Below are 26,717 nucleotides of genomic sequence, written 5' to 3' on the forward strand. Positions count from 1 at the left end.
CTTGTAAAATTAAATTCTTTATTGTTTGTTACTAACCAAATCAATGCATGAAAACAATATGACTGGTTTAACACACCTTATTACTTAAATTAAAAATTTCAATTCACTTGAGTACTGGATTTCTTGATAACTAACACTATATAACAAATAAATTAGTTTCAATACAATTTCGTTTTAAAAATAAATAATTTACAAAATTTATTTGGTTAACAACTTCTATTAAAAAAATTCAGTGCTTGGGATAATAATTTTCAAAAGAAATTTGTTTTTAGATCAAATGTGATTCAATTAAAGGGACCTATACAAATTTTTCCTATTCTAAACGAGACATTCCCAACACATTTTGGTAATCAATTTAAGGGGAATATCAATTTAAGTTTTCCAAACATTAGGATAAGCAAAGTAATTTCCTAATAATAACTCCTCCACTTGAATACTACCAAGTCGAATTTAAGGATTCAATTCTCATTAACAACATCCATAAATTCTCAACCAACATATCAAAAACAAAAAGACGTATCGCCCATTAATCAATCCCTTCCTCTGCTGCACTCCCGTGGGCTATCCCTTGAAGAAAAACCGCATCTAGCTTCCCTGTGATCAGATCACCATGGAACCTGCATTCTGGTAAGCTTTTCCATCTTCAATCACCTTCTCACACCCATATTACAGACGGAAAGTATGTCGATTTTATTAAATTATTATCGACGGCTAGTTAGCCGTCGATTTTATTAGAATTTTGAAAAACCAATAAGTTTAATAGCGACCACTTTCGCCGTCCATTTTGCCGTCGAATTTTAATATTATCGACGGCCTAGTTATCGATTTGGCCGTCGATTTTAACGATGTTTCTTGTAGTATGATCTGATCTATTTAGTTAGTATTCATTTAAAAAAAAATCAAATATAATCTATTTAATAAAACAAACCAAAACACTGAAACAGTGACATCCTCTTAGATAGCCTGGCCAACTTTCACCCTAAATAAACAAAAAATATTTTGAAATCTCACTAACCAATAAATAAACAAAACATAATTTGAAAAATAATAAAATATTTTTACTTACATCAAATAATATTACACTTGATAATTCAAAGAACAACCTTCTAGAGAAAAATGTGTTTGGTGTGTGAATACTCCAAATGAGATTTCACTTTGCTTTGACATGAAGAATTCCAAAGTCACTAGTGGAATAGTAGTTGTAATACTTTTTTACTATTATCATGTTGGATTTTAGTGTTTGGTATGAAGTACCTCATTGTCTTTAGAATTTTATATTGCAAGTTAAAGTTATAGGGTTTTTTTTTTTTTTTTTCCATGTTCTATAGTGTCACATATAATTTCTTGTTTGTTCTTCAATGGGGTAAGTATGGTTTTGGTTCCAAAAGTTTAACGTCAGAATCGAAATCGTTCCTCATCTAATTTTCGATTTAGAATTGTCCTTAACATTTTTTTTCGTATTAAAATCGTCCTTTTTATTTAAATTTTTAATTTAATTTATAAACTACCCCTGCTTTAAAAAAAGGGATAAGTATTATTTTGTCCCTAACGTTGAGACTGAAAATCGAAACCGTCCCTCATCTAATTTTAAAGCAGGGGTAGTTTAGAAATTAAATTAAAAATTTAAATAAAAAGAACAATTTTAATAGAAAAAAAAACATTAAGAACGATTCTAAATAAAAAATTACATGATAGACAGTTTCAATTCTGACGCTAAACTTTTAGGACGAAAACCATACTTATCCCTTCTTTAATTATCTCACTAGGGATACTCTTTTCCATTCTTCATGTATGGTCGTAGTTATAATTTTGTATTATTTTTCTTTGTTTTTTTTTTTTTTTTCTTTTCGATCCAAATTTATAGTGTTTACCTTGCACAAGTACCGCGTCAAGTAATTCTAGAAGCCCATGGGGAACAAGTCTAACGAGACATTAACATGTTTCTTTGAGTTCTTTAAAAATAATTTTAAAATGAATAATTATAGCATATAAACAAATCAATACAACGATAACGTAACTTCCATATAAAACCTTTTTTTTAATTAATATATATTCAATGTCATATTTTGAAGAGACGATAAGTCATGATATCAAATTGGGTTGATTGATTTATTAGTTTACTCTAGCAAAATAATTCTTATCCTGTTAAATTGAGTAATACTATATTTAAAAAAAGTCTTTTTTCACGATTTTCAAGTAAAATAACATAAGATGAGAAGACATTATATTCAACTCAAAATTTTAAGATAAAAAATTAATGAGTCTCTCATCTTATAAACTCCTCACTTTTCCTTGTTTTCTTTGATGTGGGACTAACTTTAACACTTCTCACACTTGTAACATTAACAAAATGTTTCAAATATTTTTTTTATCTTTTTATTATTTTACATTTTAAGGAAGAATAATTTATGTGCACATTAAAAACCTGTTTCTATTTGTCTCATTGCCATCTCTACCAAACAAATAATATATATTTATATTTTTTTCTTGTGATGGAAAAAATTTAGCTAGTTATACAATAATGCCGTCTTTTGTTTTAGGGTATTTGGATGATGAGGCTATACATCTTGGAACTCCTGAATATATAGTAATTTAAAATAATGTAAAGAGATACGGATAGATCATTTTTTTTTAATTAAAGAGACCTAGATGGATTATTTTTCTTTTTGTGGGGCAATTATATGTGTATTTTGCTTTTGATCTTTAGTGGGTATTACAACGCACAAACGGTGCCCAATTAAAGTAGCAAAATGATATGTATATACTGCCATATTTAATTTGTATATTATTTCTTAGCATGTGTTTCACTTTACAATATCAGTTCAATGCCACACATATGTAAATACATAAATATGGTGATAACTAACTAAACTACTAATTAATTAAATTAAAGGATAAGTATTCCAACGAGGCTATAGTTAAAATAATTGATTTTAGGATATGTAATTCGTAGGAGTTTAAAACTCTCACAATTTCAAATATAAATCTCAGAAATTAGCATAACATATATAAAAAAGTGAAAATTCAGGTGAAGTCGACTTTACGTGAAGTTGATACATGAAAGCCATTAGATGAAAATTTAGTCAAATCAATTAAATCATCTAATGGCTCTCAGGTATCAACTTCACGTGAAGTCGACTGCACCTGAGTTTCCACCATATAAAAATTGTTGCAAATAGTGAAAGATAAAAAATTGTCGCATTTTTTTTTTTGAAATAATATCGGTTTTAAAAAAAATTATTATTAAATTACAGAACATCTAATTATGTCATTTGATTAAACTGCCATAACACATTTTGCGAAGATTAAAATTTATATAATCATCATTACATACATAACATAAATTAAAATAAAAATTTAAATATGATACAATATTATTAATTATTTTAATAATTATTTTATATATATTACATATAATATATATTAAAATTATATATATATATAAGACAAAAATGACCTAAATTCAATTTCATCCAATTTAAGATTTTATTTTGCTAAAAATCCATCCAAATAAATAAGAATGGAATGAATATCCACAAATTCGAATAATATTGTCATTTTTATTGCTTGGTTACTAAAATTTATGTTGACTTGGCATGGTTCTTCTAGATTATAGGTATACATATGATAACATATTATATAATGGCAGCTTGAAATTGACCAAGTTAAAGGTAATCTAATTAATATATAACACCCAGATTTGCCTTGTGTAGCAAGTGGATGATGATGACTTATTTGCTACACATATCTACATGTATACGTATGTGTACTTATATATTATGTTTGAAATGTATATACATATTTGTCATATACAAATTAGTTGATTTAAGTTCATTTAATTTATTTTTTGAAGCGTGCACTTAAATATATTATATCCCTTTCAATAATATATAATATTTTAGCCCCGCCCTAATATATGTGCTAAATAGATAAGTTTATTGTATACAAGTTATGTATTATTTATTTATTTCCAAGCATGTATTTAATTTTAATAATCACCCTTGTGGGACAACAAGCAAGTTGTATTGTTGATAGTTTTACTTTTCTTATAAGACGATTGTTTGATTGATTTTCTATTCACACTTAAACACAGGCTAACATATTATGACTTTGACATAAAATGATAAATGAAATCTAATGCAATAATGGTAATAGAAGGCGGCTTCTCTTAACTATCCCACAACGAGTTAATAATTAATTATATTATCTATGCCAATAATTTTGGTCAACAAAATAAATAAATAAATAATCTACTTCTTCATCAATCCATTTCCCATCTTATTCTTCCAACTGGTACTTAGTTATTATATGCTATATTTGAGAATAATAAGGAAAATATAATTTGAAAAATAGAATTAGCCCACAGAACTAATTATAACACATGTGAAATAAGTATCTAGACTAAAATCTCAAATTGGTCATAACAAAAATTTCAAAAAAAAAATAGTAATGTTAATTTAGTTCTTGAAAGATAATTTTATTTTTAGTCAATCAAGAAAATTAAAAGAAATTTGGATATTAACTCAAATTAGAATTAAATTGATGTCTCAAATTTTTTAATAATTAATTTGGAAGCACAAACAAAATATCCACAATAAAAAAAGGGTAAAAATTCAGGTGAAGTCGATTTTACGTAAAGTTGATACTTGAGAACTGTTAGATAAAAATTTAGTCAAATCAGTCAAATCATTTAACAGCTCTCAGGTATCAACTTCACGTGAAGTCGACTGCACCTGAGTTTCCACCATAAAAAAACCAAAAAAATTAATTGATCTCCAAATAAACTTAATAGATATTTCTTATATGAGGAGAACATGTGGTGATAAATAGTATTTTATTTTATTTTATTTTATTTTATTTTATTTTATATCATATCATTGATTGAATATCCATGTATTGATGCCACATAATCATTAATAAAATATTTTATACAATAAATCATAATCATTGAATAGTACACAATTGAGAAACAAGAATAGCTATTTCCTCCCACCTTCCCTCCACATGTGTTTATATAACTATATATATATAATATACAACCATGACCTAAACCTAATTTAGGCATAAAGCATATCCAAGACAAGAGAAAAAAAAAGACATGGAAGTGATGGTGCAAAATTCTTCAAGTATGGATAATTTTGAATTTAGTGGGACAATGAGTTCACCATATTTGAGTGCACCTTCTTCACCAAAACGTTTTGGAGAATACTACTTGAGTGCACCAACAAGTCCATCTAGGGTTTCTGAGTTATATGCTGATTTTCATGAATACTTCTCTTCTACTATTCATGATGCTTCTTCTTCCTCTTCCTCTTCAGCAATGCATTTTCAACAAGGTATTACTACTAATAATAATGAAGACGACGATGACGGCGAAGATGACGACGAAGGTTTTGCATTTTTTGTGAGTCGCGAATCGGAGAAACCTTCTCGTTCGGCCGAGGAACTTTTTGATGGTGGCAAGATCAAGCTTTTGGAGCCTAAGGGCAATGAATTGTTCATAAAAACTCATGAAAAAGAAGAAGAAGAAAAAGAAAGAAACATATTATTCAAAGCTTTCTCAAAGAAAAAGGAGGCTAATGAGTCTCATCAAGGTATGTTAATTAATGGATTATATTTTTGAAAAAAAAAGATAGTTTTCTTTTAAAAAATTTATTCTAGGAAAGTAATTACTAATCATTAGTGCTTTTAAATTATTAATGAAGCAAGAAAATGAAACTGACTTTGTGATCAACTCTTGGTTTTAAGAGAGGTGAAAACTCAGGTGAAGTCGACTTCATATGAAGTTGATACTTGAGAGCCGTTGGATGAAAATTTAGTCAAATCAGTCAAATCATCTAACGGCTCTCATGTATCAATTTCACGTGAAGTCGACTTCACCTGAGTTTTCACCTTTAAGAGATTATATATTTCTAATTAGTTATTAGTTTTTGAAATTGAATTAAATCCACCCAATTTCAATAAAACATGTATTAAGACCTATATTATTGTTGTTATTGAATCTAATTAGTTTTCCACTTGTTCAGAAACTCAACAGAGAAGAGGAAGAGACAGAACCCCTGCATCATCATCAACATTGTCTTCATCAAATTCAGGTAGAAGGATCACAAGATCACACTCACCATATAGAACACCATTTCAAGAACAACAACAACAACCACCTTTGACCAACAAACTAGAATCCTCATCAATCTTAGCATCATCATCATCATCCTCCAATAACAACAACAAGGGTGGTTCATCATCAAAAAGATGGAGCATAAAAGACTTGTTGTTGTTCCGAAGTGCCTCTGAAGGAAGAGCTTCAACAAAGGATCAATTCAAGAACATTCTCTATAACAAGAGTATTAACAAAACATCAAGCTTTAGATCCATAGATTCTTCTTCTAGAAAGAAGGGACACGTGTCACCACATGAGTTGCACTATGCAATGAAGAGAGCTGAATCTGAGGATATGAAGAAGAAGACTTACTTGCCATATAAACATGGCATTCTTGGAAGATTAGCTGGATTTGGACTCTAAAATAATTCACAAAAAAAGTTACTCCTAAAGAATTCATCTTGTTCTTTCTTTGTAAAATAGTTGTATGCTTTTTGTGTAAGTTTGTACAATAACTTTGTATTAGATGGAAACTTTAAATTATTATAATAATTGTTCATTTTTTTATTAAATAGTAGTTGACTAATTGTAGGGTCGTCAAAATAAATTAAATCCATAGGATCAGCTCATTTATTCGTTCAAAGGGTAGATTTTGTCTCTAAAATTAAGCTCGTTTAAATTTCGAGTTAAACATGCTGAGCTCAACTAATAAAAAAAAGATAGAAGATTAAACGGACTAACCTGCGGACTAAACGGCCAGCCTATTTATTTTCTATTCGCTTTTTTTTTTAAAAAATTAGTTTTTTTTTTTTGGCAAAACTCAAAAATCCAACCCATCAACTAAAAAATATATATGTTTAGAATTTTTTACCTAAAAATAATATTTTCTACCAAAAAATAAAATAAATGGATAAATAGGTCAACCCATTTAACTTATTGGGTTAACTATAGACAATCTGAACTAAAAATTTATGGCCGGTGAATAAAACGTGCTAGTCCGACGGGGCGGGCTTAAATAGACCAAGTTGATCCGTTTGACAACCCTAACTAGTTGTATTGCTAATAATACTACTATTAATGAAAATTAGATCATAGCTATAGCTCTACTCTGTTCCATAAAATTTGGTTTGCAATGAACTAAGATATACAATCATGACATAATAGAAACAGGGAAATTAAATAATGGTTCAGCTAAAATAATATACATTTAATTATATTTACACATGAATTTCTCGATAAAACAAGAGCCTTGTTATGTACACAATATATAGTATCATTAGTATGTAGTGAATACAAGTCAAATGTTATCCTAAAATTAGCAGCTTATGAATAATGAATAATCCTTACTACAATTTAGTTCAAACAAAATTGATTTAATTCTTATCAGCTCATGACATGCTTCAAATTTGAGTGAGGCAGGGATGACAGGTTGCTGGACTTTGCAAGAGACAAGTAATTGAAGGTGCCAGCTTTAACTGAAGATTGAAGATTGTGATGGGAAGCTATAATAATGTGTTTAGATTCCTCAGCACTATCATAAAGCAAAGACAACATTAGAATTGGATTTGCTAGGATTGTAATTTGTAAACATAGATTAAATTATAGCAAGTAAAGAAAAAAACCCCATTAATTTCTGAGTTTTGTTGAAAATCTTTGTGCTCATGGAGGCTGGCAATACATCATGTCTATTTTTGGTATTATCTTTGGGACTAGACGAATTATCCTACAAATAATTGAATAGACTTGTTATTCCATTGAAAATGTAATAAATTATGAATGAATGATGATGAATTGAAGTGTGATTAGCACTTACTCCTTGTCCTTGGTCTCCTTTGTGACACAAATTTAAATGAGGATGAATTAGAGGATTATCTTGATCATGAAAGTTGTGGAGAAAGGGATGGTTAAGAAGCATTGCTGCAGAAGGTCTATCAGCAGGGTCCCTTCTGAAACATTGCTGCAGGAAATCCTTTCCCACTGATGATAAACTCTCTGGTATTGGTGGTGTGCTCTGTAGTACCTTGAACATTGCTGATGGCTAATCATCAAATACAAAAATCCAAAAACTATATGTTATTAGATGACTACTGATATGAAAATGGGGTTGGGCTAAATCCTGATTTGATCCGTAACGTTTCAAACGTCCTATTTTATTTCAAAAAATTTTAAACAGGTTTCAATGTGATCCTATCATTAAATTTGACGCTAACAGTGACAAAATAAGTGATGTGGACGTTGATAACGTTACTAGTTAAGTTATATCTTTTTTCATGTGTTAGAAAAACATAAGGAAAACATTCTTGTAACACTTCTCCTTAATTTTCTTTTTGTACAAAACACCAAATCCTAACAATCACTCGCATATGCGAATTGTTTGTGTCAAATTTAATGATGGGACAATATTGAACTCGCTTAAAGCTATTTTTGGGATTGAAATATGATGTTTGAAAGTTTTTGGATTGAAATAGGACGTTTGAAACATTAGAAAGCAAATTAGGATTCAGCTCAAACGTTAGGACCAAAAGAATACTTTATCCTATAAAAATGTATTTGATAGTTAAGACGTGCACATATGTTTATGTTAAGTAACTTAGTTACGATTCTCAATTATCATCTTGACGTAAATAATCATCGCATTATATATAGTAAGGTAATTTGGTTACCCCTTCAAGGTCACTCCAAGGAGGCTTTCCTGACAACATTTCAATAATAGTGCAGCCTAAGCTCCATATATCAATGCCCATGGCAACATCAGGATTTGATTCATTCTTAATGGCAGCTTTCATCACCTTCAATTAATTCAAAAGGGGGTATGTAATTATTGTAATTATTACTAATCTAAATCACTATATTATAATATAGTTGATGATGATGAGAGTAATGAATGAAATACCTCAGGAGCCATCCAATAAGGACTTCCCTTCAAAGAAAGTTCATATGAATTCCCTGAAAGCTGCAAATAGCACATTATATTATTGTTCTTCAGATATCATGACCACCACAATCACAACTAAAAACCAAAAAAGAAGTTACAATGTATATAAAGAAACTCACAATTTTGGCCATCCCAAAATCTGCAAGCTTGACAATGCCAGATTCATTAACAAGCAAGTTTGCACCTTTGATATCCCTAAAGAACAAGTCAACAAATTCCAATTTAGACTTTATTATAAAAATAAAAGAATAAAATCAATTTTACTTTGTAGGAAGATTCAGCTTATGAATCACTTGTCAATTACATCAAAATAATCTATCAAAGTTTTAAAACAACAAATTTGTCTTTTACTATATGTAAAATTCCTTGAAAACCAAATTGACATTTTACTCATTAAACACATCACATTGTTTTCATTCAACACAACACAAACAAAATCAAATTGTTTTGAACAAAGAATGTTATGACCTGTGAATAGTCTTGGTGCTATGTAAGTAGGCCAATCCAGAGAGAATGTGTCTTGTGAAATTTCGAACTACAGATTCTGTCATAGCTCCACAATGCTCCCTAATAAATTTATTAACTGATCCTGGATGAACATACTCCATATATATGTACAAATGATCACCAACCTGATGAAAACAAATGTCAAATCTAATTGAAATTCACAAAATATTAAAGAAAAATTTAATGAAGTCACTCACTATTTCACTTCCATAATACTGCACTATATTGGGGTGGTGTAGTTGATGAAGGATTTTGATTTCCTGAGACAAAGATGGAATAAGCCAAAACATGTCAAAAAATTAACTACACTATTTGAAGCTGTTTTTATGAACATTTATGGCATAGTTCATGTCTCCTGTAATGTCAATTGCCATAGTCAGGGCCCAAACAGATAGTGCTATGTGGAGTTGATTCTCTGATATATTTTTAAGTATATCTGCACGAGTTTAATTTTGATGCACTGACAGCTTTACACGGTCACACAATTTATAGATTACACAAGGATAGCGAGTGTCATATAACTTAAACTTCAAGAAAATTCTATACAATTTATAAATTAAACAGTAGTGTGTAGAGAGGTCAATGTAATTTACCTGTTCTAGTTGCTTTATGCACTCAGCAGATGTAGGATCATCAGGAATTATATCCACTTCCTTCATTGCACAAGAAGCTCCAGTTTCTCTATAAAATCATACACATGAATAGCTATAAAATCAAGCATATAAGTGGATTGTAAGAAGATGAAGAATGAGCAGAAAATTGCATACAGGTTGGTTGCATGATAAACACTTCCAAAGGTTCCGCGACCGATTAGTTTCCCTTTCTGCCATTGGCCTTTCATTGAAGAAGGTGATGGTTGATGTAGGATCATTGATGATAAAACTCTAGGAGGAAGTGGCAAGGGATGTGCATCAACATGGTTATGTTTGGGATTAGAAGAATAAGCAGTACTTAAGCTAGCAGGGCAAATATGAACATTATTTTTGTTATTATTAGCTTGTGGTAGGTGGTGATGATGATGATGATGATCCAAATTCAAAACATTGTCATTGAATTGTTGAAGGAAATTATTGATGGTGTGATGATCAAAGAAATGTTGTGGATTGTTGTTTGATCCATGTGGACTAGTGACTGGACTAGAGAAGACACTTGATGGAGCACTCTTAGCAGCAACATGCATGCTCAAACCAGAAATACTCACACAATCATCATCATCATTTTCATCATAATGACACAATGATGGGGGAATTTTGCATGAACTATTCCCTGCATTAACATCAATCGTTAAGGAGAGTCTCTAAAAAGCTCGCATGGTAACTATCTCAAGACATAAACGTAAAATTATATCAGATAACACGGAATAGTTACCATTATATTTTTTGAGATAATATTCCATTTGGTTCCTGAACTACCTCAATTTAATCCACAAATTTTGTGATTTTAGTCCTTAGAATAATTTTTGAAGCACATACCTTAATGAAACGCTGATGTGGATAGTTAGATGTCATGTTGGACTCTGTAAAATATCGTTCTTGTTTTGGCACTCAAATATCTAAAAACACGTAAGCGGTGTTTATTAAAATTTTTCCTCCCAAAACAAGTGATACCACGTCATTTTTCGACTATTTGAGCGCCAAAACTAAAATGATGTTATTTTATAGGTTTTAAGGTAGCATCTAATTGTCCATGTCAGCACTTCATTAATGTTTGTGTGCCAAAAGTTGTTCCTAGGACTAATATAAATCCCGTTTGTAAAGTTTTAGGATAGAGGTAATTGAAATTTTAAGGACTAAATTGAGGATGATGTATAAGTTCAGAAACCAAATTAAATATTAACTCTATATTTTTGTCTCTAGGCTGCGTTTGTTTACAGAGACAGGATATTGAGACAGGGACACAGAGACACAAAATTGCGTTTGGCAGAGGAGACATGGATTATTAAAAAAATGAAAATAAATTAGATTTTCATAATTTATTCTAGTTTATCACCAGACAAAATATAAGAATACAAAATTTTGTGTCTCTGTCCATCAGTGTCCTGTGCTTAAATTCTAAATTCTAAATCTCAAAATAAAGATATTTCGTCTGTATTTTTATTTTGTCTCAAACATCAAACATGGTTTGAGAACACAAACATGTTTAGAAAAAGAAACAGACACATTAATAGACAAAATATTTCTATCTTGTGACTGAATTGTTAGTAGAAACAAAAATAGAAATACAACTTCCAAAAAGAAGATCAAACCATTAACATTTAATTAAAAGAGGATAAATCCTTCCACTCATACAAATTAACCTGCCAATATTTGATTCAAGGGCCACAAAAAGCAGAGAATGAATAAGAAATTAACCTGCCAAGAAACTTTTAGCTGGAATGTGCACTCTCAGATTATTTTTTGCTTTTGCTATAGTTGTAAGCTCTGCAGAGGGTCTATCCAAATTGCTTGAAGGTTTTGTACATGTCAATGCACCATGATTCACTGTTTTCCTGATTATTTTTTGGTAAAGGGAAAAAAATTTCCTGGATCAAACTTCTCCGAAAAATAAAATAATTAAGAAAAGAAGAAGAAAAAAATAATAAAAGGCACTTCTCACCACAGCCTCAGAAAATTTTTCCCAGTTAATTAATTACCATTTACCTTTTTTTTTTTTTTTGAAGTATCTGTTTGAACCTTTTATATTAAAACATCCATTAAAATATTATCCACCATCCTTCATTCCTACTTAAATGGATCACTGGTGTATTATTATATTCTAATGTATATAGTATATACAATCTAGGACCAATATGTGATAGCTGTACAAGGATTAAATTTTATTACATTATTATTAAAGTAACATTTCCTAATATTCATTATCATGTAAAATAGCAGATTATTATTAGATTAGTAAAATATTTAGCGTTGACCCTACTAATTATTATGCAAAAGATAATACTCCTATGTAAAACTACCTGGTCAGATGAACCTTTTACCCATTATTTTGGACAGTTAACTATTTTTCTAGTGTAAATAGCTATAATTTTTTTTATAATTTTTTTGGTAGAACCATAGCTATAAACTTTTAGTTACATTTCTGGTAAATGTGAGAAAAAAAAAAAGCAAACACATCACATAACTAAAATTCTTAATTAATATTAGTAGCACTTAACTTTGCAATTTTTTTCTCTTGCAGATACTGCCAATTGTTCAACTGAAATTCCAATAAATGCCGTTCCCCTCATTTGTTTCAATAATCCCAAGAGAATTGGTCAACCAAAACTTTTTGGTGCTAAATAAGTAAATATTTTTATATTGCATAATTTATTAATAATTTGAGCTGATATGTGCCATTCATTTGCAAAATTAAATATAAAAAATAAGTATTGCAAAGCTATACTAAAAAATGTAAAACTTTAAATTATATATATATTAAATATATAAAAAAGAGAAATTTTTTTCTCATTTTCTTTCCCTTAACTAATGTCTTTAGAACCTTCTTTAACTAAATTCTAAATATACACAACAAAATTTCAATAAAAATTATAGCAAAACTTGTCATCATTAATTACTTAATTAAAGTCTGTTGTATTTCTAATTTAAACACCAACAAGGTCATATATTAAACTTTCATTCTTCTTTAACAAATAGTTCCTAACTTCAATGTCCTTGATTTTAGAAGAAAAAAAAATGAATAATAATAAAATTAAGCATATTACCTCAAAGTCAAAGCAAAATTAGGATGTTCTGTGGAAGGAGATCCAAGCAGGTGGACATGGCCTAATCCGAGGCCCGTTGACTCAGCTCTCCGAGTCATCACCAATGAAGCTGATGATGACTCGGGGAGTGGCAACGGCTGCGGCACAGCAGAAATAGACCAGTGTCCGCAGCTGATGCTAGAACTGCCGCCTCGCGAGCAGGACTTCGACGACACGGGCAACTCCGGCGAAGAAGAACAAGAACAATTGACTGTGGAGTGCAAATGCAACAAACCAAAGACTTCTTTGTCCTTAAGGTGCCTAACCAACTTCCTCTGCCTTGTAACATGCTTAACCTCATCAAGAACGTTGGTGTTGATACTGTTACATGTTTTTGATCTCTCATAGTTGCTTTGTTTCTTCTTGGTTCTTTCATCATGATGATCATGCACAACACATGATGGTGGTGATGATGGTTTGCGTGAAATTATTGGAGGCATTTGATGAGAGTATGTAGCGGAAGATCAGAACATGAACATTACTTGATCAAAGTCTTTTATTTTTTTTAGTGGCGGTTTTATGTGGCAATAAATATAAGAGACTAAGGCGTGGAAATTAAACACTCACATGGGAAACATCTTATGTCAATTCATTTTGTTTAAAAAAATACTATTTGTACACTAAAATCAGCCATTAAAATCAACTATTAATGTATTTATGTATAAATACATGTAATTTATTTTCAATATATATTTATATTCCAGCATGTATTTTATACTGATAGCTGACTTTGGTGACTGATTTTGGTGTACAATTAGCATAATCCTTTTATTTATTTATTTATTTTGGGACCATTAGCATTTTCCTGGCAACTTGTAACTTTTCCTTGTCGTTTTCCACCTATACTATCCTCGTATGTCAATGTTTTATGTTTAATATTTTTTCAAGTCAATGTTTTTTTTCTATTTTTTTTATAATATCTCTCATTTCTGATATTTTTTAATTATAAAATATATTTTTAGTTTATGGTATTTAATTTTTATTAATCCTTTTATCAAATTTATTTTTATTTTGCTTACCTTATTTTGTATTTATTAATTATCACGTAAATAATCAAATAATATTATTAGATGTAAAAATTTATAATTTAGATATAATAAATATATAATTATAAAAGTTATATATGTAAAATAGGTGTTAAATTCAATAAATTAATTTTAGATTATTATTTTTTTGTCTTCTTAGCAATATCGAAATTATTACTATAGAATTAATCCACTTATAATTTGCAATCCAGATCAAACTCAAAATTTTTTATTTTTGTGGATAAATTTTGTTCATCTTCATAAATCAAGAGAATTCAGACTTTTTTTTTAAATTATAAAATTTTTTCGTTAAATTCTCTCCTTTATTATTAAGCATATGAATTGGGAACTCTATTCTAATTATCATTTAAATTTATTGAATTTATTGTTGAAGTTCTTGCATGTACACCTTTTTATATAGGTGAAAACTCAGGTGAAGTCGACTTCACGTGAAGTTGATATCTTAGAGCCGTTAGATGAAAATTTAGTCAAATCAGTTAAATTATTTAACGATTCTCAGATATCAACTTTACGTGAAGTTGACTGCTCCTGAGTTTCCATCTTTTATGTAAGACTCTTTTTACCAAGTTTAGAATCCAGATATAGCTGCTATCATATAAATTACATAAAAAAATATCATTACACCATTCTCCCTTTTAAGTACTTAAAAATTAAAATTTCTACTTTAGCATTAATTAACTTACCCAAGATTAGAAATTGGGGAGGCTTACGTATTGGTTGTGAAGAAAAAAGAGATGACAAGTGATGCAAACTAATTAAATTGTAAAGAACAATATAAACACGTAAATCACACAAACTTAGATAGAGATAGAGTCAATGTTGACAAATGACAAACCCTAAAATGAGAGAAAAAAAGTGACCATTGTTAACAAATTTAAGTGTGTAAGATTGAGAGAATTGTGAACAATAGAAGAGTAGTCTAATGTGAACGGTGAGAGATAACTATAGACTATTATAACTTTTGAGTTTAATTTGTATTATTTATGTCAATGTCATGGCCAGGACCAGCAGTAAAACAATGACAACACATCATGACGATCATAATGCCAAAAAAAAAGGCTAAGGTCTATGAGGTTTTAATTGTTTGTTGAAATCCACACATGTATGATTAATATAATCCGGGAATTCATAATACTAGTATATATATTACGTTGAATTTTATTTCTATAATAAAATAGAGACAGACAATAAAGATAGAAGAGATGTGTTGGAATTTTTTTATAGAACTAAAAGAAGACGACGACTTTAGAAAAAGGAAAAATAAACTTAATTGAGGAGATTAGTAAAGATTATGGAGAATTGGCAGAGGTAGTTTAGTAAAGATTTTCGAAGGGTAAAAACTCACGTACAGTCGACTTCACGTGAAGTTAATAGTTGAGAATTATTATATGAAAATTTAGTCAAATCAGTCAAATTATCTAATGACTCTTAAATATCAACTTCACCTGAAGTCGACTGCACCTGCACCTGAGTTTCCACTTTTTGGAAGATCTATGGTTAAAAAACTGTTTACCTGTAGCAAATCTTAAAACAACAAAATCCTAATTCAAATATATATAGTTTGGGTGAATCAATTGGGTGAGTCAAGTTTGGCAGCTCTCACCTGTTCATCATCACTTCAGCCAAGTTCCCGGCAATAAAATGCTTTGGCGGTGGTGGTTGCATGTGGCACAAGAATATTCAAAGAAATTCAAAGATTTTTCAAAGTAAAAACATCACTACTCCACAGCATATTCTTACTTAAGCGCAGCAACTCCTCATTGGGCTTTAGACATGGAAGCTTGCTTAAACTTCTTTGCTTTCCTTCTTTATTTCTTTATCAATTTCCTTTTTTATTTTCCTTTTCATTTTTGAAATGAATATCTTACTATTTTTTTTTAAATCAGTTTTCATATTAGATTGTTTCTCTATACGAAAGAATTAATTTGAGAATTTTAAAAATAATAATATTATGTATATACTAAAAATTAATTATTCGTATAAAATATATGATAATATATAAAATACGAATTAAAAATGAATTATACAATACATATTTTTATATATAAATATATAATAATTAATTTTTTTTTGTATATAATTTTTAAAAAATTTATTAAGTACTATTATATATGTCTATATCAAATAATGATAAAGACTGTTTTATCTAATTTATTTACCAAAATTTGATAGAAAAAAAATTAATTTATCTAATGAAATAATGTTAAAAATTAATTTTTTTGTTAATGTTAAGAAACTAATTTAATAATTAAAATTTTTTAATTAAAATGAACAACTAAAATTTTGTGAAAATTTATATAGAGTTTTAGTAAAAGACAAGTATAGCTTGATTTAATACTCAATTTAATCCTTGAACTTGTATATAAGTTTTAATTTAGTTTTTGAAATTTTAATAGTCTTTTTTAGTTTTCAAACTTTACAAACATGACTCACATTAGTCTTTGAAATAATTTACGACAAAAAACATTAATAATGAAGTGCTGACATGGACAATCAAATGTCATGCTGGAACTTGTAAAACTATGCCATTTTGGTTTTGGCGCTCAAATAACTAAAAAATGACTTCGAATCACTTGCTTTAAGAGAAAAAGTTTCAATAAATACTACTTACGATGGAATTTTTGGGCTATTTTCGTGTCAAAACAAAAATGACGTCGTTTTACAGAGTCCATATCATCCAACTGTCTATGTCAGCGTTCTGTTAATGTTTGTGCATCGAAAATTATGCCAGGGACTAACATGAATTATATTTGCAAAGTTTAGGGACTAAATAGAAACAATTGAAACTTTAAAGACTATATTAAGACTTGCGCGTAGAGTTAATACTCAAAACGACTTTTGAAATTTGACCCGACTCAATTTAGTCCTTCAATTTTTAATTGATCCAAATTATATTCTAAAATTTTAAAAATGACTCAAGTTGACATTCAATTACTAAAAAAGATGAAGTGGCACGATTAAACGACATCATTTTACTATTTGTACCTAAACGATGTCGTTTTATTTCTCTTTCTCTTCTTCTTTTTCCTCCTCAATGTCTAAACCACCACCACCACCTTTTCATGATATTGTTTAAAGTACCGTTTTAAAAAAATTCAGAGAAAAATTTCTTAAATGTTTGATTTTTCATTTTCCATTTCTTCAAAGATTTAGGTAATAATGTATGAAGGTGGATCTGTGATTATTATGGTGGAAAAAGTTATACGTTAAAGACGTAGGTTCTTTAACAGGATTTAGTTGTTATTTATTTATTTGTCCATGCTTTTAATCGGTGATAAGATCTAAAAAATTTATGTTGAGAGTAAAAGTAATATACATTATTATTAAAATATATATTAATCAAAATTTAAAAAAATAAAAGTACACATTAATTATTAAAATAAAAAAATAAACAAAAATATAATAAAACAGAATGAAAGATATTTTATATATATATTATAAATTAGTAAATTGATCAATTAACTTTAGAAATGTATATGCAATATAATTACATACAATAAAATAGAACAAAAGATAAATAAATAAATAATAAAGATCACTAAATTGAGAATAAAATAAAATATATAAATTTATGAAGAGAATAAAAAATTAGATCAATATCTAAACTATAATTGCTTGAATTAAAATTTGTAATTGAAAATATTAAAAAGAAAAACAATGAAATTAAAAGATACATAAAATCATAGAGAGTTATATAAAAAAATAGAGAATTTAAAATTTACTTTTTGATAAAGAGAAGATGACCACTAGAAAATGAATAGAAAAAGAAAGTTGAAAATATAAAACTAAAAAAAAGGTTTAAGAGAATAAAGGAGTGGATGGTGACGGTTGGAATTTGAAAATGAAAAAAAAAACTAAATTTAATTAGGTTAACTAATAGTCAAAATAATAGAAAAATAAAATAAATTTAAGACTTTAAATAATTGAGTTAAATTTATTTATAATAAAATTATTTAAAATTTAAGATAGGAGTATATTATATATATATATTTAAAAAAAAAATAAAATAAGAGTAGAGACAAATGCCCCCTCATTATATTACATAGGTCGGTTCCTGCTTCTAATGCCATAACTTATTTGGTTATGTGAATTTTGGATGGAAAAAATGGTTTTGATATAAACATTCACTCAGATATAGTAACGGTAAAGCAGAGTTAATTATTAAAGCTAAATTTAAATGACGTGGTGAGATGAGGGGAAGTTGAGGAAGAGGAGGGTTGTGGTGGTGGTGGGATTGAGAATGTGCGATTGAACGGTGACACTGGGTGGTAGGAGATCCAGACGTTGAGAAGGAGAAAAAAAAAAGGAAAAAGAGGAGTAAAACGTTATCAAATTTTTTATTTAAATAAATAAAATAAATGTATTAATTATCGAAATAAATAATTTTAAAAATATTTATCGTTTTTTGTTTTTCAGTTATATCTTGTTTATACTGTAAATGAGATGATATTGCATCTATCTCGTTTACAGTATAAACGAGATATGACACGTCAGCTGTGTCGTGTCTATTTTGTTTACATATACTGTAAACGAGATAAGGTTGAGCGGCGCCTATAAGTACAAGTCATTTACACAGTATTTTTGGACCCCATTTTGACCTAGTCAAACTTTTTCTCCCCTTTTTTATAAGTTTCCTTTCATATTTGAGTCCGAGACGGTGATGGCAGGCCAGGCGGGCATCGACGGTGACATCAACAAACTAAACGAGACTTCGCATTACGCTGGGGCGGCCGACTTTGCGGTTAGTTGCGTTATGTTCAGTTAATCTAAGTATGTGAACATTGTTAGGGTAGTCTCATAGTGACAAGCCCCGAGTAAGGAGTTTTAGGAGTTGGACTGTATGATGAATTTAGAACAATTTTTGCTTGTGTAAGATTTGTATGACTTAATTACGATTTAGAGACATAAGTAAGTTAGAGACAACTGTAGAGTAAACACATGGTAGTATGTTCCTCAGTAGGAGTAGTACTTTGTTCTTAAGTAGAGTAGGAAAATGTATTATTATGTATTTATAGGTTAAAAATTTATTTTTCATTCCGCAGAGGCCTCGCCTTCTGTTGCCCCGGCGAGTCAGCCATACCCTTCATCCACCCGACGCCATCGTCCCGTATCTGGCTGATGCCGGATTCAGCGACACGGTGTCGCTCAGGGACTTCACATTTGACAATTCCCTGATTTCAGCACTGGTGGAGCGATAGCGTCCGGAGACGCACACGTTTCATCTTCCGTGGGGTGAGGTCACTATCACCCTACAGGACGTGGCGTACCACCTGGGCCTACGTGCACAAGGGAACCCCGTTGGAGGGTGCCTACGTGACTTCGGCCGGTGGTACAACACTGAGACGTGGGCGATGGTGGAGTAGCTGCTTAGTGTCAGGCCTCCGGTGGTGGCACAACAGGCAGCGCAGAGGAAGGAGTCGTTCACGCTAAAGCTGGTATGGTTGCGTGATCGTGTCCGACAGATGCCCCCCACCGACGATCCTGAGATCCTCCGACAGTATATCCGATGCTACATTATGTTACTGATCGGAGGGTATCTGCTGACAGACAAGTCCAACAACATGGTGCACGTACGGTGGCTGCCGCTTCTCCGGGACTTCACGGAGTGCAGGGCTTTATCATGAGCTCTGCTGTGCTGGCCTGGACTTACCAGTAACTGTGTTTGGCGGCACAGTGGGGAGTCATGGATATCGCCGGTTGCACTCCGCTGCTGATGAGTTGGATTTACCAGAGATTTTCTCAGTAGTGTCCACCAGTTAGAGGAGTCTACCAGTACCCGCTAGCTACCAGGTATCGAAATATTACTTTTTCGTTTCATGTTAAAGATTGCTGTTAATTCGCAATGTTTGTAACTTAATGAGTTGTATATGTCGTTGTTACTTTCAGATTGGTCGGATTGCAGCAGCAGAGTAGAGACCAGTACCAGTCCAGGGTCTTGCACTATAGGGTATCCATCGATCGGTTTACGGTTTGATGAGGTAATTCATGAAATTAAATATTTTGATATTTCCTTCTACTTGCTATGTTGTAATACTTGTTATTTTATTAAACATTTTTTTTATTCAGTTTGCATGGAGGGTGTACGACGACCCTGCACTGCAGCCCTGTGCCCACATTGGTTCCGTGAGAAGGACGAGTGGGGTACTTGGTTGTCGGCCGCTCTTATAGTCTGCTTTAACATTGTCCGGTTTCACCACGTCGATCGGGTGAAACGTCAGTTCAATGGGGAGCAGCCAGTGCCGGAGGTTCCAGTCAATCTTGACAAGTATGAACGTGGTTAGAATCTTCAAATTTATACGTTTGCTGTTGTTTGTTGTTCTGATAGTGAGACTATTTTATTTATTTAATGTGTTTAACGTTAGGTTTCTGACCACCACTGGTCGCGGTGAGGATGTTTGGTGGCCGGAGCGACTCCAGTAGTGGTACGACGGTTGGAGGCAGAGGTTCGAGCCTGGTCGCAGGATTACAGTTCATTATATAGTTGGTAGGCTCTAGGGGGATGCCAACCACTGTCATCGGAGGTAAGCGCTGCCTTGATAGCATGAGATCTGTCGGAGATAACCAGCAGGCCGTCCTATGGGGGTGACGTGGCATCTCAGATTAGTTAGGAAGAACGACCATGACTCGGTGCTCTCGGACTCCACAATGGCAAAGGCAATAGGCAGGATGTTGCTATTCCCATCTTGAGCCACCGCAATAAGCAACACACCACCATACCTGCCATACAGATGTCGAGATGCGTACCATCTACAGAGACAAAGGGCTTGCAATGCTTGAATGCTTCTACACATGACGGAAAAGACCAAAATACCTTGTCGAACATACTGCAGTCACGTACAAGGAGGTGCCCATCGTAGAATGGTTTGATGCGGAGGTCACAGATGGTACCAGGAAAACAGCTTTGCAGTGCCTGAAGCAACTTGGGAACTTTATTGTACGACTCCTCCCGATCCCATAGATTTGTGCAATTGCCTTCTGCTTGGCCATCCACACCTTTCTGTAGGACGGCTTGAAGTGATAGCTCGCTTGGACCGCACCTTGCAAAACCGGAATGGACACAGAGGGGTTGGACTGAATTAAAGGCAAGATGACCTGGCATATCAGATTGTTGTCTAGCTGACGATGGTCTTGAGACATGGTGGGTGCTAGACAACTATGCACTCCACTCACCCTCCGAACCTCCTTGAACACAACAACACAACATTGCTTTAGGCACTTCGTACACCTACTTAGTATATCGTAATGAAGTATTGAAAGGCAAGGCACAGATGAACTTAATATTACCAGTATCCGAGGTTCTGTCGAAGGGCCACACGGAGGCTCCATTGACACCCATTATCAGTTTGACGGCACTGGACATGGTACTTTAAACGGTCTAATTCTATTACTCGGTACTCGGCACTCCTCCGAATACTGTAGTTCTTCACACTCTGAAGCACTGCCTCTCGGCTTCTAAACTTGTGACCGACCCGAAACTCTACACTGCCATCTAGGTTGCAATCCTCTTCACCCGTGTCAAGAAACAGAGTCCTCTCGTGCATGGCGTCCAAATCCAGACTGTGCTAATGAGAGGGAACTGCCGAAAGCGCCAGTATCGGAAGAGGTGGAGGCAGGACAAGGCAGGCCGCATTCGGAACGGGTGTCTCCGGAATACACTCATTCTCATCCCCACTATCGGAAGATCCGTTATCACCACTGTCCGCCACATAATCCTTGTCCGACTCCTCCTCGCCCTCCTCCGTCTCATCCACTGGAAATAGAGAAAATCGAGATTTTATGTGAAATCGAAAAAGTAAATAAAAAACGTAAAACGTAAAATCTTAACAAGATTTAAATCGTAAAATCGTCAGACTTAGTACAAATTTCGTAAAATCGATAAACTCATTTAAAATCGTAATATCGAAAGATTTTAAGAGTTAAATCGAGATTCTAGCTACTATGACTGGAACGGCGACATGAATGGGCGGTGGTGCAAGAGGTCGGTCGTCCTGCACATAGGTCGAGTGTACGGAAGGACCACCGTCACTATGTCCAACCTCCGCAGACAGCTCCATTACTTGCTCTACCATGATCCTCCCATGGATGTCGAACATCACTCGCACATGCTCGTCCCCTTGGAGTCGGAACAGTCGAAATCAAAAGACTCCATTACCCATGGGGCCAGTAACCTATACGCCACCCTTCCTATTTCCCTCTCTACTGTACCACCGAGCTTGCTCAGTATCAAACTCTTCAAATCCGACAACGTATTCACACGTTGAGTACGAAACAATATCGGATACTCACATTCAAATGTCACCCACTGTCGCCATTTCTCATACAGCAATTGGGATACACAAGCACAACTATGTACGGACTATTACTGGCCATGCCTTGTATTTGTGAGAAATATGATACGAAAAGTTTGTGAAGAATACCAAAGGTTACACATCCTTTTATAGCCGGTAGGACATAACTCAATGTATCTCGCTTACAGTGTAAACGACATAAACATTGTACGTATCTCGTTTACAGTGTAAACGAGATACATGTTGTAAACGAGATATGATTAGGAAACAGAAAATGATAAATATTTTTAAAATTATTTATTTCGGTAATTAATGCATTTATTTTATTTTATTTAAATAAAAAATCCAAACGTTATCAATTATACGTAAATAATAAAACGACATTGTTTAATCATGTTACGTTATCATTTTGATGACAGAAATGGATGAAGAGACCAACTTGAGTCACGTTTTAAAATTTTAGAGCATAATTTAGGTCAATTAAAAAGTTAAATTGAGTTAGAAGCCAAAGATCATTTTGAGGATTAACGGTTTACTTTGAGCGATAAAATTGAGTATTATCTCACTGTATCTCACTGTTTTTCTTGATCATGTTTTTTTTTTGTCATGCTTGGTCATGTTATAGCTCACTTTGTGCATAATATTCTCCGGGCTCTTTCTGGGCTGGGTCATTTCGCCCATGAACCTTTACCAAAAAGCCCAAAAAGAAGAAATACTCACAACCCTACCAAACGCCAAGTCGCCAACTCTGAAAAACTAAAACCACGAAACCAAAATCTAGTCTCGCCGGAGCCCGCCAAAATTCACTTCGCCGGAGTCTATGAACTCGAAACTCCTCCGTCTCATTCCACTCTTCTTAACCAAACCAAAATTTCCAGCTTCGTTACCTTATTCTCCTTCTCAACAGAGGTGTTTTCCGTTCTCCACTGCAACTCCCGAAACGACGTCGTTCAAGGAGTGTCGCAGATTCACGCACTCGTTTGATGACGATGCCGTTTCGGGAACCAGCGCCGCGTACAGCCACACGCTGAAGTTCCAACGACCATCGACTATCGATTGGCATCGAGGGATTGAGAACAACGCTTCCTTCATTGGAACCGTCACGCGCCAGCCGAAACCCGTTAGCTCCAAAAACGGTTGTTTCGGTGTTTTCACTGTGTTGAAGATTTCGAATCCGAGATGCGTTGATTCTCATAGCTCCAACTTAAGGTGATTTTTTTTTTTTAAAATTCACAAAATGTCTCATTTGGAGCTTGTAATCATAGTGTTTGATTTTGCAATTTTGTTGGCAGGGTGGTCTTGTCTATGTGGGATCGGTTAGCGGAAATTGCTTTGAAACATTTGAAAGCGAATGATTTTATATATGTCTCAGGTTCTTTGCGTTCTTACACCAAAGTTGATCATAGTGGAAATGACAATGTTAACTATCAGGTATTTGGTTTTTACTCTTTGGTGTTCTTAATTTAAATTGGGGATAATTTTTGTAGGTTCAATTATGATTACCATGCTTGTTGATTTTGGTACTTTGGGAGTTTAACTTTGATCCAATGATACATCATGTGTGTTTAAGTTCTAGCTTCTTGTTTGATTGGTACTCTACTCTGAAAGTGTTGCTGATGTTGGAGAATTTATGGATCGTTTTGCTGAGCTTCTTTTGAACAGATAATTGACTTAATTTAAGGAATAGAAGTTACTAATTTTTTAAATCAATTATGCAAATTTCAAGTTTTCCATTTTTTTTCTTTTCTCTGCGTGTAAGTTTGTTTTTTTTATCATGCATTACTGTTGTTATCAGCGTATCACTTTTTTCTGATTACTACTTATTCTTCTTCACAACAAAATATTCCATGTTTGCCCGTTGTTCATCATTCATCATGGTTGGAGTTTGCCTTAGATTTGTGCATTAAAGCACATTATTGAAAGTCAACTCATAGCATTCTTGTGTTTGCAATTCCTCATTTATCAGCACAGCTTTTTCAATATGCACATTGTTTTTATAAATTTGTCTTCTGTCTCACTGCAGCTAGTTGCGAAGGAGCTGGATTTTGTTGCTCGAAAAATAGGCCATGAGGGGCACAAAAGATTAGAATCTATTGAAGGTATGTATGGTAGATCATTTTATGTTCATACAAATCATGGACAGTATAGTTATCCTTCTTGTGTGGACGTATTTAAACAATTTGCTCAAGTGGGTGGCAATCAACTAAAAGCTTTTAGATAAATGTAAGTTCCTAGCTTGACTGAGTGCAGAATGAATGGACAAGAGAAGTTGTAATGATATTGGGTAGGTGAATATTGATTCAGTAAATCTAAAGGATAACAGTAGAAAAGGGTCTTAAAAAGATCTTGTTTTGTGCCTATAAGCACTCACAGTTTTAGAGTATAGTATTATTAGTTGAGTTTATAATGCATTTCTGTTATTTCCTTCCTTTGGAGATTTTTTGTACAAGGAAACAGGCTTATGCTTCATTCTTAATTGCCTCGGTTGAAGTTAGTCTCAAAATTTTATTACTTCTTGACCTTGAATTGGGTTATCTTAATAGTTTTTCATGGTCTTTCCTGTGTTAATGTATGTTCTTACTCTTTCCATCTTAAACTAATGTAGCTGCAGATAGTATCCAAAATAATCAAAATCGACTTCACCTATGGCATGTGTTTTTTTCCAATCCATATGAGTGGTGGGATCATAGAAAGAGCAAATATAACACAAAACAGCCTGATTTTAAACACAAGGATACTGGTGAAGTTCTGTGGTTGAGTAAATATGATCCTCCATGGGTAAGAAAACAACTTGAATTGCTTGACTCGAAAATTGCAGAAGGAAGAGTTATGCGTCCTCATTCTCGTGTGAGAACTTGGGTTTATGATGAGTAGCCGAAGGCTATGTTGATGGACCCTTAAAACAATCAAATTGCTATGATTATGATAGTATTGTTGCTATGATCTATTCAACACATGTTAAAAGATAGTTTTGTCGAGTTGATGATTACTCATTAGTCAAAAAAGGAAGAAAACTTGAGAAGTAGTGTATGCGGATGCTTACATAGCAGCCCCATGTACCATATTTGTGTAACAGATGCAAGAACAAGTATTTAATGTCGAATTTTTATGTATAAATAATAGAAGGTTATGTATTTAAACGAAATGCATACAGCATAACCATATGTAAGGTTTTAAGGCTCTGAATTTCAAAGGCATAGCAATTCACAGCATCAGCAGCTTCATACTTGAAGACTCGTGAAGAAACATGGATGAATTGAGTAGTTGACTTCCCTTTATGGCCTTTTTAACACGCACAGGAGTATGTTTCTCTTACTTTTCATTCATTTCTTCAATTTGTATTTACATTGCTAAATTGTGATAGGAATGTGTTATTGTAACCTTCTTGCTTTGATTATGTTTGCAAGTTTTAGACAGGTCATTTGAAGTGATTGCATAGAAGTAAAGTAAGTGTTGAAAGTTGAAGTGCTTCTAACACCTTTTTCTTTTCTAAAGATTTGTAGCCAAAACTTTAAGCAATAAATATTGAATTATTTGGATAAAAAAGCCATGGTTCACACAGTGAATTCTACCAGTTGAAAAGTCAAATCATTAGAAATTTACTTTCTAGAACATCATGGTATGGTAGGTGGTTCTTGGTGGGGAATAAAATGTGACCGAACCTATGAAAGCAATGTCTGTACTATGAATATTCTACAAGCCATAGTGGAGGCATGTTTTATGCTTTAACAAACTATATGACTGAACGGAACATAATGAGAATTTTGTTGCATACTCCCCATTAATGGAGTTGTTGCTTATTTTGGGTGGGACACCCCAAGAAAAGTTGTTGAAGTTGAGCTTCTATTATGCTAAATTTTGATGAACAAGGTAGGATTTGGATCCTGTATTTGGAAGACAAGGCTTTCTGTTTTAGGGTGCTATAATTTTAGTTTGTCAATGCATTGATCAGGTTGGATTTTAGGTATATACAATAGTCCCATTCCCTGTTTATTTTATGATTTGTTCTTTTTAAGTTATTCAGACTTATTCACCTCTTCTTCTATACTTGTAAATTTATAATCTAAATATACTTCACTAAGACATAAGGTAATTAACATGCATG

The 26,717-nt window shown here is 32.3% G+C and overlaps 4 protein-coding genes across 4 annotated transcripts; 2 read left to right on the forward strand and 2 right to left on the reverse strand.

Annotated features, from left to right (window-relative positions):
- The first annotated feature begins 5,028 nt into the window (after positions 1-5,028).
- Positions 5,029-6,672, forward strand: LOC107605696 (uncharacterized). The gene is made up of 2 exons (XM_016307660.3): positions 5,029-5,594; positions 6,027-6,672. The coding sequence occupies exons 1-2, from the start codon at positions 5,099-5,101 to the stop codon at positions 6,521-6,523; spliced, it is 993 nt and encodes a 330-aa protein (XP_016163146.1). The 5' UTR covers positions 5,029-5,098; the 3' UTR covers positions 6,524-6,672.
- Positions 6,673-7,257: 585 nt separating this feature from the next.
- On the reverse strand, positions 7,258-13,840 carry LOC107605697 (uncharacterized). The gene is made up of 12 exons (XM_088492084.1): positions 13,240-13,840; positions 11,894-12,030; positions 10,310-10,808; positions 10,136-10,223; positions 9,740-9,802; positions 9,504-9,667; positions 9,155-9,230; positions 8,994-9,053; positions 8,764-8,889; positions 7,914-8,138; positions 7,723-7,823; positions 7,258-7,631 (listed from the first exon to the last, which is right to left on the reverse strand). The coding sequence occupies exons 1-12, from the start codon at positions 13,716-13,718 to the stop codon at positions 7,484-7,486; spliced, it is 2,166 nt and encodes a 721-aa protein (XP_088348210.1). The 5' UTR covers positions 13,719-13,840; the 3' UTR covers positions 7,258-7,483.
- A 6,996-nt stretch (positions 13,841-20,836) lies between these two features.
- LOC148563160 (uncharacterized) lies at positions 20,837-21,865 on the reverse strand. Its single transcript, XM_088491199.1, has 3 exons — positions 21,609-21,865; positions 21,136-21,549; positions 20,837-21,041 (listed from the first exon to the last, which is right to left on the reverse strand). The coding sequence occupies exons 1-3, from the start codon at positions 21,863-21,865 to the stop codon at positions 20,837-20,839; spliced, it is 876 nt and encodes a 291-aa protein (XP_088347325.1).
- A 1,449-nt stretch (positions 21,866-23,314) lies between these two features.
- LOC107605698 (protein OSB1, mitochondrial) lies at positions 23,315-26,158 on the forward strand. The gene is made up of 4 exons (XM_016307662.3): positions 23,315-23,821; positions 23,905-24,043; positions 24,636-24,711; positions 25,218-26,158. The coding sequence occupies exons 1-4, from the start codon at positions 23,433-23,435 to the stop codon at positions 25,484-25,486; spliced, it is 873 nt and encodes a 290-aa protein (XP_016163148.1). The 5' UTR covers positions 23,315-23,432; the 3' UTR covers positions 25,487-26,158.
- Positions 26,159-26,717: the final 559 nt, after the last annotated feature.

Source organism: Arachis ipaensis, chromosome B6 (genome assembly GCF_059453495.1).
Source record: "Arachis ipaensis isolate K30076 ecotype BB chromosome B6, ASM5945349v1, whole genome shotgun sequence".
Lineage (NCBI taxonomy): Eukaryota > Viridiplantae > Streptophyta > Magnoliopsida > Fabales > Fabaceae > Arachis > Arachis ipaensis.